Source organism: Asparagus officinalis, chromosome 7 (genome assembly GCF_001876935.1).
Source record: "Asparagus officinalis chromosome 7, Aspof.V1, whole genome shotgun sequence".
In the NCBI taxonomy this organism is placed as follows: domain Eukaryota; kingdom Viridiplantae; phylum Streptophyta; class Magnoliopsida; order Asparagales; family Asparagaceae; genus Asparagus; species Asparagus officinalis.
The window spans coordinates 125,284,073-125,299,887 of record NC_033800.1 but is presented as its reverse complement, the minus strand read 5'-3'; the positions used below and the strand labels follow the sequence as shown (position 1 = coordinate 125,299,887).

General features: G+C 35.8%; 2 protein-coding genes across 2 annotated transcripts in view; one reads left to right on the top strand and one right to left on the bottom strand.

Moving 5' to 3' along the window:
* LOC109849844 overlaps positions 1 to 3,341 on the top strand; it is a 12,420-nt gene extending 9,079 nt beyond the window's left edge. Inside the window, exons 14-16 of the mRNA XM_020419729.1 lie at positions 178 to 249; positions 1,620 to 1,697; positions 2,793 to 3,341. Coding sequence (XP_020275318.1) covers positions 178 to 249; positions 1,620 to 1,697; positions 2,793 to 2,840 — 198 coding nt within the window. The 3' untranslated portion in view covers positions 2,841 to 3,341. The remainder of the gene's footprint in view (positions 1 to 177; positions 250 to 1,619; positions 1,698 to 2,792) is intronic.
* Positions 5,589 to 14,878, bottom strand: LOC109848270 (cytoplasmic tRNA 2-thiolation protein 2). Its single transcript, XM_020417694.1, is given in 8 exon segments — positions 5,589 to 5,992; positions 6,777 to 6,969; positions 6,972 to 7,140; positions 7,518 to 7,596; positions 7,668 to 7,789; positions 9,019 to 9,105; positions 9,196 to 9,544; positions 14,439 to 14,878. Coding segments are annotated over 8 exon segments (1,362 nt in total). The 5' UTR covers positions 14,753 to 14,878; the 3' UTR covers positions 5,589 to 5,943.

Here is a 15,815-nt window from a genome sequence, read left to right as displayed (position 1 = left end):
ACATTAGGGTGGAAGGTGAGAGTTCACCAATACCTTTAAGGGGGTTTGGTCATTTTGTCCTTAATATTTACTTATTTTAAATTCAACTATGCATATTTGGTGTATTGCAAAAGCGCTCATATTCATTATTTCTTGATTTTATTTGTTTATTTTAAGCTTATTCCTCCCGCCTTTCAGGATAATAAAGTGCTTCATGATATTTTTGGCTGCGAAGTAGGGAAAATAGAGAATGCAGTTATTGAGGAAAAGGTATGTTTCTTATATTCAAGCATCTTCTAGGATCAAACTTTTGTTTTGCTATTTTGTTCCAATTCTCATTCAATCCAATTGTTGGGTGAGCAATGAGCAAAAGGATCTCTAAAGTATTTTACAATATTGTGTTTAAAGGAAGCCACTGTTACTATGTTGGCGCTCCTTAAACAAATGCTCTTATCCTTTAAATTTAAACACTTTCAAAGCGTTAATCCATACAAAAGAGTCGGCTAAAATTTGAAGTGTTCTAAGCATTAAATGTTATTACTTTTCAACTTACTCTCTTGGATACTCCGTGATTAATACTCTTTCTTTATCCATTTTTATTGTGCCCATTATCTATTCATTTTCATCATAGACAAAATTTAGTTATATTTCTAACAATGATAGATTTTAATTATGCTTTCAAAATTTTAAATTTCTATACTTTCAAAACGCAGCCAGCTGCAAGTGTTAGACATAAGTATATCTTCCTGATGAAGCTAGAAAAATCTAGTAGAGTTTAAGTTACTGAATCATATTGACCCACTATGTTGGATTAAATCTAGGATTCTGGTTAGAGGGAGTTCAAGAATGTTAGACCTTCGAAATCAGTATAGCATAAAATACAATGACAATAAAATTTTTGAAAGTTAGATCTATTACTTCTTTCTCCATGCACATGAAAATTTGAGTCAATATATCTGAAAGTCTTATAACTCTGTTTACATATTTTTGATCTCTTTCATAAATAATTCTGCAAACTTGATCCAAAAGCAATTGAAAACGCCTAAAAATTAAAGAGGGACTGCTGAATATTTTAAATAACTGTCACATCTTATAAACGCTATATATTAAATAACACTATTGTTTTCCATAAAAATTATATAGTAAATAGCACTACCATTTTCTTTATTTTAATCAACACTATTGTTTTCCGTAAAAAATATATATTAAATAACACTAGTGTTTTCCATAAAAATTATATAGTAAATAGCATACTATTTTCTTTAAATTCGTTTATATATTGGAGTAGTTATCTTTACTTTTAGATTACAATTGGCAACTCATGCCTACTTGTCAGAAGACAGAAGTTGTTGGTTTTCAGATTGTTTAAGCCAATTGTGAGCAATTTGGGCATTTGAGCCTCCCTCCCTCCCTCGCTTCTTTTATTTCTTTTTTGCTTCATTTATGTCTTAGATATGATTGAATTTGATTAAAGATACTGAGATTTTTAACTTAAAGAGACATGATTCACATAATGTCATGATGACTGATGATGATGACTGATGATGTAGGGCTTCATTATCATGAGTTTAAAATGATTAGAAGATTATGTTACCATGTCTTAGTTTGCTTGTAGTAATTGAAAATTTATATCCGTTAAGGTCAAGCAGAACTTATCAACTCTGGAATCCCATAAAGGAAGGATGCAATTACGAACTAAGCACCGCATGTTGGTAAAGGTATATTAGTTGCCTTTTTGTTTTCTTCTTGTATCCATTTTATCTTTATGCACTCTCATAGGGAAATGCAGAACTATCCCCTTCTTTACTATTATTATTATTATTATTTCCTTTTGGAGAAAGGATAGGGGCTCTTGCTTGAGCCCTCAGCCATCCCATATTTACTGTTATATAATGGAAACACCTTGAGAAAGGGCAATTCGAGTGGGGGCAATTTGATAATTGAGATATATATTAAAATGATGCAACATGCATTTTGCCAATTAAAAGGAGAAGAAAAGCTAATGTGGAATGCCACGTATATCTATTTCTCTTTTGCTATCAATCCTCAGTGACTTTGCTTTGAGGAAAAACTTTTACTTTGTTGCACATGCTGAATAGAGAGGTACGACTCTTGATAAGAGTGGGTTTAAGTGAATGTACAAAGAAGTAGTGTGGATACAACTCTAGTCTGTAGGAAGTTGTACTGAGTAAACATAGAGGTGTCATTACTTTAGAGATGTAGAGAAAGAGTTGGATGTTATAAATCATTTTTATAGGCTTTGCTTCTGAAAAAGCAAAAAAGAGTAGAACCAATTAAAAAAAACTGATTGGAATAAATCATAGGAGAAATCACCCCTAGTGACTTCTGATGAGATTCTTTCAAGTCTTTTTACCCGACATAGAATTATGGCTAATGCGACCTGGGTATGTAGAGTTAACTGCACATAAACCCCCTGTAGTATGATTGTTTTGCCCTTACTATCCTTGTTGTTTCATTGTTGCAGATAGATCCCCTGGGTTTCTCTTTTGGCCCTTTTACTTTTTCTGAATTTTGGCAGATATTGCGCTTGGGCGAGATTAGTGAGTATCTGAGGGTAAAAGAGTCAAAAATATTTTACCCTTGGTTTTTTCTGCAACAATGAAACCATAGGGGTAGTAAGTTTGAAACAACAATATTACAGGGGATCTATTAACCCGGATATATTATCCTACAATCTATTCTTTCACCTGCTTATGATTTCGGTGAGTTTCTTGTTTTCTTTATTGCACTGATATCAGCTTTTGGATCAAAATTTCTTTAAGAAAGATGTTAACTTTCTTGCGCGTTTTCAGGACATGAACTATGGTTATGGCCACTTTGATGTTACCTGCCAAGATTGATTTCAGGTTTCAGTATTTTGGGGGATCAGAGGCTCCGCATAATTAGGGTTACTGCCCTTGGACTGGTTTCTTTTGCTAGTGTTGAGCTTTCAAATAATGTATCATTTTATTGCAACTTAAATCACATATTGGTTTTTTTTTTAATTAATGTTTTTTTTCCTCCATTTGTTTTGATGTCTCCTGATTAGCGTCTATTTCAGTGAGAGTGCCTCCTGAAAAGAACAAAAGTTACTGCTCTAATTTTTCTTGCTCTCTAAAATCCCTACGCTTTGGACGAATCCTATACATGATTTGTTCAACTCTGCGTGATTTGGCTTAACTCAGAAACACTATTAGTGAATCTGGGTATTTCGTTTTGGATCCAAAATTCAAGGGATCAAGCATGGACAAGATGACAAACAGAGAAAGGGGTACTTCTTGGGTAGAATTAGGAAACAGCTAAAGCTTATTCGGGGCTGTTTGGTTTGTTTTCCATTTTGTTGGAAACCTCATTCCATGGGAAGAACTCATTTTTTGAGTTTTACTAAGTTTTTCATAGAATTGGTTGTTAATGTTTGGTTCATACATAAAACATGATGAGAAATTACACACTTTTCTTTATTTGGTTGGCATTTAACAAATGAGAAAACAAATGGCTGATAAGATTTTTCTCACTTCTCTGGTGTTTGGTTAGTTTTAAAGCTTGTATAAAAACATGAATATAGTCAGCATAGTAAGATTACCTCACACTAAAGACAATTTTTTTGTGATCGTTATAGGTGGTAATATAACTAAAAGAAAGCTCATAGAATGTAACCAAACAATATAGTAAATCCATATAAAAGTACTAAAATAATATATAAAACATGTAAACAACCCGATTCATCATAAATACTTGTATGACATCAAAAACCATACTAAACCTGTAAATAATATGATTGTTCATAACTCGTATGATCTACGGACCTAAATTAACAGAAAATTCATACGAAACCTATAAAAAAAACTAATTCATCATAACAACACGCAGGACATGAAAATGTAATCGATCATGCAGATATTCAAAATTTAGAATGACCTTAAAGACCTAAAGATGCAATATTTCCTTGTTTCTACATGTTATAAACTTGGATCAACAGTCAAGTTCTCGATTTTTTTTTTCAAATCATAACCCTCAATTATAGAGTGTAAAATGCACCTCGTGCCAAAAATTGAAGATCATGTTTTCTGATTGAGTATTGTTCATGCATTAATTTCTTTTACTCACTCCATAATTTTTGACAGAGCTACGCTGCAAGAACCAAATTGTCACAACATATCCATTTGAACAGGGAATATATGAATCCTTAAGAGATCTATGCAGAAGTCTCTTTAATTTCATATAATACAATTCTTTCATCATCTCTTTGTCTCACTTGGATTAGATTGAAGATGCATTAAAGTTTATTAACTGAAACTCCACACGTTAACTTGAATTATTGAAGTGATCGGTTTCTACTAGGGAATGAACAAGATGCCATTGTTCCCCAGTGATCACAAAATCTCAAAATATCAATCAAAGTTTACAAAATCACAATGCAAAGAACAATGATTCTCAGTGATCAGGGGAAAAAAATCAGAAGGGGAAAAATTGCAAGATCACAACGCAAGTATCAAAGTTCAGAAGGGGAAAAATTGCAAGATCACAATGCAACAAATATCTAAGTGCACAAGATTACAGCGCAAAGAACAATGATTCTCAGTAATCACAAAAAAGAAAAAAATCAAAAGTGGGGAAAGCGACAAGATCACAGTGCCAAGATCAAAGTTCGCAAGATCACAGTGCAAAGAACAATGATTCTCAACACAAAGAACAACTATCCCCAATAAATTATGAAGGGAGAAAACCGCAAGATAAAAAAAATATCACCATAAATTCAGAAAATTATAGAAATTATACCTAAAATTGCCGAATTTGCACGAATCAAGCAACAAGAACATTGATTCCCCAAGAAAGGTGTTTCCTTCTTTTAAGATCCAGCAAAAAAAAAAAGACGGGAAGAAATCAGTAGTCCAACAAAGATCCGAGATAGCTTGAAGCGGGAAAAATCGCATTCATCAAAGAACCAAGGCACAAAGAAAGAAAAGGAGAGGGAAAGTGGCAGTAACTCTAGTCATCACAGAGTTTCCCCAATTTCCTTATAGATCTGGCAAAAATACAACTAAATGAGAGTTTATCACTCATTTCCTCTCATTTTGGATGGAAAGGGGAGAAACGAGAGGCTTAGGTGGAGGGATTTCCCGTTGTTTCTAGCCCTACGAGAGGAGGCGAACCGAAACGGAAAAAAAAACCCCAGGAATCATTTTTGCCTAGGTGGAAGCTTTGTCACAAAGGGGGTAAAAGGCTTTCTTTGGTGATTTACGCGAACAAAACAGCCCTGCATAGGAAATTAACATAATATAACTGCCATAGAAATGCTTTCGCGCTGTGGCTTTAAAAACGAAGAGATCTTGAAAGATAAAACAAATTCATCTTCTGAACTAGAAAGTCTGGGCTAATTCCTAAGTAAAAATGCTTAATTTTTTACCTTATTTCAGGTGAGCCCATCTCCAAGCTACTTGATTCTTTCAGAAGCGATGCTCCAAAAATTAACACTTTAACAAATCATAATCCAACTCCTCGGATGGTTGTATAAATGAACAAATAGCCAAAGAAAATAACAGCAAGATATACCTCAGCATATGACGTATTCAAACAGTAAACACAAACTACGTACTCTAATAATCAAGTTAATTTGCTAGATGAAAAATAAACATTTCCGAAAACGATGATGCAATCCATTATACAAAATAGACATTTCCTTGCATCAGGAAAAAAAAATTACAAGAAGCGAGTAGTAACATAGGAACTTGAATTATAATGGAGCAGACAAAAGTAGTTAAATTAATTCTTCCTGGTTATGTATCCTGCCAAACGAAAAAAAAAAAAGGAGCTTCGCTATAATCATTAGTGTCTCAACAATTCCATCTTAGATCCAGTCAACTGATAGATGAGGGAATTATCATCTCAACGAGACAAACAAACACGAACACACGAGAGAGATGCCGATGAGACAAAAAGAGAGCTTCCATCGGAAATGGTGGTTCAGCTCCCATCATCATCATCAGAAAGCAAGCAATCCTTTATTTGCTCCCTAAACATGATAATTAAGAGCTCAAATCAAATAGATGGACTTGACTATACTTTCCTTTTAGGAGGCTGAAGTAGGAAATCCTTAATGGCTAATCGTTGTTCTAATGCCAACCTAATCACATGCATATATACACTGCTATATGCCACAAGGAGAACATGAAATTAGCGGTGTGGCTGTAGCATGCAATGCTTGAGGCGACTGATTGGGAGCCTCAAACATAGATGACAGTTATACAGTCGGACAGCGTAAAACAAGATAAGAAAATCAATCCAGTCGTTATCTATTCTGATGCTTTGTTATCGAATCGTAGAACCATAAGGCATACATATATTGACAAAGTCGAACTGGGATGACAATTAAACATTCATTCTTTAAAAATTAAAAAAAAAGGTTGGCTTACGATTGGTAAAGGAATATTAAAGGAATTTGGAAAAGTTTCTTTTCTCATTCAAACATAATTATCAATTGATGTTTTATGTGAAAAAAAATCATTATTGAAAATAGTTGAAATATGCATGTGAAATAAAAATGTGAACATGCATTGCCTTCTGGAGAAGCCCAGCAATGACTCCCCATGCTTAGCTTTATTGGCCACCAAAACATCCTAGGAATCCCAAGTTACATTCTTCTTTAAACAATTTTTGTTATCAACCATCTCAAGCTACAAGAAATAGTCTAATTGACTCGCGTAAACCGATCAAATGTGAGAGACGTTATTAGGACAATGAACTATACAATACTAAAGAGTATTTTGAACAAAATATGCAAGTCAGAGGGCTCTCACCTTAAGCAACTATTATCAGCATGTGTGCTATCCTTAACTCTGTTCGTCATAGATCCAGGCAGAAGCGAATAGAAATGCTCAAGGGAGTTGCTCTCCTTTGGAAGGATCTGAAAGCAGCAGCTTTGACAACAACTTGAAACAAATATTTCTGTTCTTGATAGAGACTTCTTATGATCACTCTTCACCATATTGGACAGAGATGCTCAGAGGGATTAGATTCAGTATCTTCGACATTTTGAAACTTGGGCCGCAATCGAGATGGCAGGAAATCGTGATAGCCATGTTCAACAAATTTATTGAAACAAAATGGCTTCAACTTTTCTGCTGTTCTTACTATGGTTCGCTCTCGAGATGGATTATCATCCTGCGAGTTACCAATTATCATATGGTTAACTGCACAGACACCCTATACTATAGTACCATCATTTTGAACTTACAACCCTTGTACCTTCATTTTTGCAGATTGATTCCTGTAGGCTAAATGTTTTTTTGACTCTTTTACCCTCAGAGAGAGACACTAAGCTTACCAGGGGAAATATCTGCCCAAATTTCACTCCGGATAAAAGAATAATATAAAAATTACCAAGGGGGTCTATCTACAACAAAGAAACTATAAGGATAGTAAGTTCAAAACAACGATACTAAAAGGGGTGGTGGGTCTATGCGCAATGAACCCATTACGGTCTATGCGCAATGAACCCATTACGATATTAGGTAAAGTAAAGAAGGTACTCATACTACCTGCAAGCGTGCAACGAATAATGAAACCAAATCATTGATGCCAGAACTTGGCCTATCAAGCAACTGCTGTGTCTTCAAACTATATAGTCAATTAGAGTAAGCCATCTCAAAACCAAATGTTCAAAGAACTCACAGAAAAAGATGTCTGACCTATCAAGAAAACAAAGCATCCTAAGCTCTTGAGCAACACAGTCACGAAGAGGAAGAACAATGGGAACCTCCCACCTTGAATCAACATATTGTAAATCAGCCGGTAAAGAATAACCTTGGCCCTGATATAAAAATTAAAAAAGAAGAAAACAGGATGTCTGAATGCTGTGAAACTTACAATCTACATAAATTTCTAAAACAAATAAAATACAAAAAATTTAAAGATGAGACATCAAATTATCTTTTTAGCCTTTTTTTGGGATAGCGAGGGTATTATTTCAAAGTAGTCCGGACCCACCCTTTTAGCCCATGTTTGTTTTTTTATCTAGTCCGCACTATTCTTGAGGGATTAGTTAAGACCAAAAGAGGGGACTTAAATAAATCCACCCCAACCCCATCTTTATAGTACGGGTATTATATTGTTTAATTCTACTATTTTTATTTGCGCAACATTGTTTCCACACCTTTTTTTCCTCCACGGCATTCTATCCACAAGATTGATCTCAGTGGCTTTCTTATTGTTCAAAGTTGTGAATGTGAAATTGTAGCTTGACTTGGTCACCGCGTCTCTTTTAAGCATATGATGATCTTAACGACAGATAACTCCAACTAGCTTTCATTATGCAGCATTTTCTTTTCCAAATTGTTATGATCAAATCGATGAAGAAATGAAACATTCTCAAATCACACATATAATCAACAATTTATGCAGTGATTTCTTGATGCCCTAGCATATGCTATATTTGCATTCTTTTTCCCCCAGGTTAAATATGCTACATTGACATTCTTATGTTAATTATAATACATTACAGTATCAAGTAAATTGAAAACAGATGTGATTTTGCATTAAAAAATATGAATTCTTCTTTAGCTAAATGGTTGAAATTGACAAGAGCCTTAATTAGGTGCGGACGTCTAATTTCAAGTTTAATTAAATGTTTTAGTTTTTTACAACTTTGTTTTCAAATGAATACGGCTATTTATTATATCATGATAAGTTAGGCTGGTATGTCTATTTTTCAGACAAGTTCATGTCCAGTTTTTTATATTTATTTTTTATCAAACAGATGCTATTAATACAACAATAGTTGACTTGATTGCAAGAAAGACATTTTGGTTATGACATTAGTTCGAACAGTTATAATCCTCTAAAAGCAAACACTAGGTAGAATTATTTTAAGTTAGTCTGGATGTTAGTCTGTGTAAAAACAAACATTGGAATAGACTAAAATAGTCCCAGAATAACACAATCCTAGTATTATAGTCTAAGTAATATTATACCCCCTGATCGGGAGATAAAAATCAAACATCGCCTATGTTGTATATAAACATGATGCTAACATTCACAAACCTTTACGGTTGAAGAAAGTATATGGCGTGCTATTCTGGAGGTACATGAGCCAAGCACGAGTTTGTTGTAATTATTCTCCAAAGCAATCTGAGGATAAGAATCTTCAAAATGTAAGAAACGTTTCCTGATGCCTTCATCAAACATTTACAAAGAATGGCAATATGCAGTAGTGACGACCTTCTGCAAAGAAGATATGCGTAAATGCTGCAGAAAATCTTCTTTACCAGTGACATCGCTAATGGTAAGTAGTAACTCTTTCAGCCTGTTTCTTCCTTCAATGCAGTCCAGAGAATAAATGCTTTCAATAGGAGTAATATGTAGTTCTTTATGAGGAGAACCTAAATCTGATACAATCAATCTGATTTCTTTAAGTGCTTGGTCAACTTCACGAGACGGATTGGATGAAACCGCACTTTCATCAATGAAAGCAACACCGACACCAAATACTGGTAAAGCCTGGGATTTACTAGCATCCCAGCTCTTTAGTGCTTTGCATTGCATCTCATGAATAAATTGTAAAGCCACTCTAGTAAAAAAGAAACCATTGAATTAACTTAATAGTTATAATGGATGCAGAAAAATACCATTGTGAAGTTCTAATAAAACATTACAAGAAGTTGCCATTGAAACAGGACAAAAAAATCGCTTAAGAAAAATCTAACAATAATAGTGACAGTGAAAACTTCTATAAAACAAAGGCCAATTTATACACCTAAATATGATTTAAATGAGACCCCAGAGAGGTATATGCATAATCATGTAACTATGTTAGTCTTTCAAAACGACAAAAGAAATCAAAGGATGTAGATAAATAAATTTGGGAAATGAGACCCTTTTTTCCAATCAGAAGTCTATTCTGAAAGAGTAGAAGTACGTTCGACCGTGCCTGGGATCGCTGTTGCAAGTAGATGGGATCACATTCCAAAGAAGAGAGTGTTTCATGCATGCACAAAAACATGGTCTACCCGATATTTGTTTTTGGTAGACAATAGGGTCTTACTGCTTAGTGATTACCATCCTACAAATATAGCAAACATCTTAGGCCAGCTAACCTGAAAAATCAAATAGTCTATCATGAAATACAAGTAAAATGCCTAAGAATAAATAATCTAGATATTTCTTCTTACTGGGTAAAGACAAGTGTGTGTGTGTGTGTGTGTGGATACACACAAAGGATCCTATCTGTATCCACTTAAAAGTAGTACACCATTAACAACTACAAATTAAACTGCGCATATCCTAGCATCTTGCATCGACTCCCGTTAGTGTCGCTAATCTACATTGCTGAAGAATATTCTCTAGATACGAATAGACTAAAGAGTAGCACAACCCCAGAAACATGGGTGTACAAAGACATAAAAAAGCATTGAATACTCATTGGGAAAAGATGATTTCTGTTTGAGTGTTCTTTTTCCTTTCTTTTTTTTTCCTTTTCTTTTCTTTTTTTTTTTTTTTTTTGGGTGGGGGGGACCATTAGTCACACTGTGCAGAAATATCTAGTCCTCTTGGTACTACTACTGACAATCCATTTTTCTTGTTCGTCTATATATAAAACTTCTCTATACATGGACAGACAAGTTGAATATGCACAGTAACGAGGGTGTATAGTACACATGCATAAGGTAAGCATGCATACTACTTCCAGCTTAAATTGGGGAATTTAAAAGAAAAGTAAAAACTGCATGGTGCAAAAAGAAGGAAGACATCAGGGGTTGTTTGTTTCAATCAACACACTGCTCACTTGTTAATCATGCATGTTTAACAAATAACTTCTACATTAGATAACAGCTAGGATAAATTATCACATGCATGTGGTTCTCCTGCTTGCTCTCCTTCTATAGTATATGAATCTTTATCTCTAAGAATGAAATCATGCTTGGTTTGGGTTCAAACTTATATGATTAACTATCCATTATAAGTTTGTAGCACAGATATAAATAGCGGTAAATAGCGGCGCTAATAGCATTAGCGGTCCCTTCCCAATAACGATGATATATTACAAAATGTGTTTTCCGCTAGCAAAAGCAGCCAATAGCATGCAACAGCTGTGAATAGTTGGTGATTGCGAGCAAAATCTGCCTTCTGACTGCTACTTAAAAGCGGTTTGAGGTTTTTTTTTTTTTTAAATTAAGCTTGACGAGCAACCACTACATCTCACTGCCTCCCGTGATTTTCGGCATATTCCACTGCATCCCACTGCCTCCAACAGCCTCTGGCACCTCCCTCAACACTTCATTACACATCTCGCGTGAGCTCCTCCTATTGCATTCCTCTCACCGCTCAACTCCTCTCCTCTTCTCGAAGACAATGACTCTTTGACTCCTCCAGTCGTTCTCGGTATAATGTGATGGTTACATGTGTATTTTATGTTTAGGATCTCTTTAAATCATCAAATATGCACTTTTAGATTTTCTAGATTTTTCTTTTTTGAATATTTATACATATTTAAAGTAAACCACTATTTGACTTTGTGCTTTTTACCGTTATTTTATCGCAAGAGCCCCAAATAGACTTAGCGAAACCTTTGTAGGATCTACTTTGAATCCAAATCATTAAGAAATCTGGCATCCACTTAGGGAATCCAATAAATTATTGAAATTTTAGGTTTAGGCTTTAAGTTACGTTATAGCCAATTTCTCTCTTCAAGTATGACAAATTGCCACTAAAAACTAAATTGAAATGTATTAATTTCATGCGTTGTTTTTCCATTAGCAATAATAAGCATGCCTAAAAATGACAAAATTGACTTATATAAAAAAGATATAGAGAAAGATATGAGTCATATAACTAAGCCCAAAAAAGCAAAACATAGTAATACACACACGTATGGTTTATAGAATTATGATTTTGGATATCTAAGATTCCATCTAGAAGATATCCATTAAGGAATAGGATTCATATCTACGATAAATTCTAATACTACAATACTATTGTATTCAGTAGAATGTTATTTTTCAAGAAATGAAGTAGGACGTTATATACACAGATGGACTCAATCATTTATAGAATTGTGAAAATGAACTTAGTAATCAAGTAACATTAAATCTAGAAGAAAATATTAATGTAGAATCTAATATTTAACGTAGAATCTATGTTAACTAGGTGCTTCTACCATGACGTTGTACCCGTATTCATACCTAACACATGTCTACCCGTACTTGTATCTGACACTTCATGGACCTTAAATATATGCATACATTTGTTTCGATTTAGACGTGTACTCAATTATGCACTATATCTTTTAATTAAAACACTCATTAGACACATCTCAAACATATGTCCTACCCTTCATATCCATCTTTTGGAACTTGTTAGACAGGGGTCGAGTTTATTTCAGCCTTAAGGAGTATAATTTCAAAGGGTCCTTTGCACATCTAGCTCAAAAGAAAGCTTACAGCCCATCAGGTTCAGCCATGTCCCTATACCTTATCTTTTACAAAATTTTCATGTCCCATACCCATACACATATTCATACAACATAGCGTGGGATCAAATGCAATCAAAGATAATAGGGTTAAAACAAGACCAAAAAAGGAAATAGTGAAAAGATGAAAATAGGATAGCGTTCATTCCCAAAAATCTATCATTAACTTCCATATGTAACTTGCTTTAGGCCCAGTTTTGTTATAAATTGGTTCTTTTGTAAACCACCACCACCCCCCCCAAAACGTCGACGAAAGAACTCCTTTAAGGGCCACAATTTGGCCTACAAAAGATAGGGCTCAGATTGCCTCAGTTTTTTCCAATGTTTTAAAAAGCTTCCGCCTAGCATGCCTAAGCATAAGCCTAGGCCTAGACGGTACATTGGCCACCTATCTAGCATCTAACGCCTAGACGGTACCTTGACCGTCTACCTAGCGTCTAGACGGTACCTAAACTGGCCACCTAGGTTCTGAAAGTGCCTAGGTGGTTTGCTTACATGGACTGCACCTTTAAGCATTGATCATAATTTTCTTCATTGTAGTCTCTACGTCCTTCAACCTCCTCCAACTATGAATACCTCTACATCTCACGTTCAGCAAACCTCCTCCACCACCACTTAAGAAATCTACCTAAGTGTCAATCCAGCGCCTAAGTTCATAACATTGGCATTGACTATCAGAATTGTAATTAAAAAGTAAAAAATAGGAAAACGCCTAGGCGCCACCTAAGCTTCCGCCTAGACATCTAGGCTCTAGGCGTCAGGTCTAGCGCCTAGGTCGCCTAGCGCAATCTATAACCTTAATTTTCCCCAAACACAATTCCGGTCAAAATGAGACTAGGGCCAAAACTAGTCCTATTCGAAGGAGTTCCCAAACAGGCCATTAGCCTCCTTTTATTGCAAGCAAACCACAATACTAGAAGCTTAACAAAAAAGATGAATATTGAACAAATATTCCTAAAAGGTAACTCAAGCAAGTGCCTTAGCGCCCCGTCCTTGTTGCTAGAGGTTCTTGCCATTGTGCCTCGAGCACCTCAGAGAAGCACCTTGATGACATGTGTTGCCTAGCTACATAGCCAAGCACCTGACACAGAAAATATCACATTTAGGTGCTTGAGATGGCCAAATAACTCACCTTTAAATCACTGCTATATCTTCATGTACTATTTAACGCTTTCAGACTACAGGCACCCCAGGAGACTCGCCTTTAACTACATATTATGTACATACATGTATATATTGAATTTAACAGTTGGTTACAGATATCAAGTCAAGTGTTTGGGCGGGTGTCCTTCAGAGTTTGCAATGAGAAACGACCAAAGTTCCACATAAGAGCACACTTTTCTTAGAAGTGTATACAAATATGTATGTAAGCCATTAAATTCGTCAAAAAGTCACTAAAACAAATTTCGTATTTTACTACGTCTAATCCAAACTTGAAAATCTTAAGAACAAAAGCTGCGCTAGGCAATGATATCATCATGATTCTCAATACTCCATGTGTCGTTAGATTGCTCTGAGGAAGTTCCATCAAATGTTCAATTATCTAACGTGTCATAAATATCTAAAATATTGAAGTGTATATATCAACAATATTGCCAGCTAACATGTTTGTTTTGATCTAGTACAGATATAAACTCAATTTAATGCTGGATTCTGGAGCCTAGCTCAAACCCAACAGGATCAACTTAAAATTTCAATCAACCAAAGCAAGCCAGTTTTGTTCGAGGAATCTTATCCCACAGCCACATTGAAGGTATCAAGAAGATAATCTCCACATTATTATACATTTAGTTGATTTTCAACAACATTCATGCAGCCACATATTACACAAAGTTACAAAATAAATCAAGTGTTGTTACAACTTACATCCCGCAGTCTGCAAAATCCTGGGGTAAAAGCTTGGTTTTTGTTGCGTGTATCACAAAAATAAGCAAGGGGTTCACCAAAATTTTTAAAAAAAAATTATCAAAATTGTAAATAAAAAAATAAAGAGAACCTGGATGCAGGACCACCGGAAAAGGCGACAAGAACATTATCGGTCGGCGAGATCATGGCGTTGGTTGTAACAGCAAGCTTGAACTTTCCGAAGAGAAACGATCGAAAACAAGCAGTGCACATTCCGTTGTAATCCTGCTCCATCTCTCCGCACTTCGAGCAGAGCCGACCGCCGCCGCCGCCGCCGTTGATCGAGAGATTTGGTAGGGTTTCTTCGATTTGAATTTGGTTAGCAGCATCGTCGTCCTCTGATCTTGAGCAGTTGGACTGGCACGCTCCTCCACCACCTCCTCCTCTGCCGCCGCAGGACGCCATGGATTCGAGCTCCACAAAATTAGGAGAGAGGGAAGGAAAAAAATTAGGGTTTTGGTTAGGGTTTGGAGAAAAGATTTGGGTTTGGATTCGGGAATGGATAGGGATTATTGGGTACGGATGTTAAGAAAGCAGACCCCGTTCTTTTTGGACAAATTTTTAAAACCAACCCTTTTAGACATTTAATTGCAAAAACCGACCTCTTTTCATAATAATTGCAAAAACCGACCTGTTTTCAGCCCAGCGCTGAAAACAGGTCGGTTTTTATAAAAAAATCTCCGAAACATCACGGGAGTTCAACTCCCGTGAAGTTTATGGAGAAATTAAACTTCACGGGAGTTGAACTCCCGTGAAGCTTAATTTGTGCTTAAAACTCCACGGGAGTTCAACTCCCGTGGAGTTGCAGTCAACAAATCCAGAGAATCGATCTCTGAAAATTATGACTGCAGCTTCACGGGAGTTCAACTTCCGTGAAGTTGCAGTCCACAATTTGCCAGAGATCGAGTCTCTGGAAATTTGGCACTGCAACTTCACGGGACTTGAAATCCCGTGAAGTTGCAGGTCACCCAGCATGCACAGCTGCTGTGCAGGTTTTGTATATTTACCTGTAAATCATATATATGTCAATTTATTTGCAAACAACAATATATACATGATTCAACAATGAATTATAACTCATATATATGCCAATTTATTTGCAAACAACAATATATACACGATTATGTATATGAACAACAATTTATCTTCAAAAGTTCAGTATTTGAAAATTCAGGAAAGTTACAAAATTTATCAAAATAAGTTCATATACAACCCAATATAGCTCCCCTCCTTCCTCTCCCTCTCTTCCCCCTCCCCCTCGCTCTTCCCCGCCCCCTGGGTTCCTACTGATGAGCCTCAACTATCTGAGTATCCGGCTGTGTATGAAGCTGTGAAGTGCCGGCTCCATCGGCATGCGAAGTGCCGGCGTCATCGGCATGCGAAGTGCCGGCGTCATCGGCATGCGAAGTGCCGGCGTCATCGGCATGCGAAGTGCCGGCGTCATCGGCATGCGAAGTGCCGGCGTCAT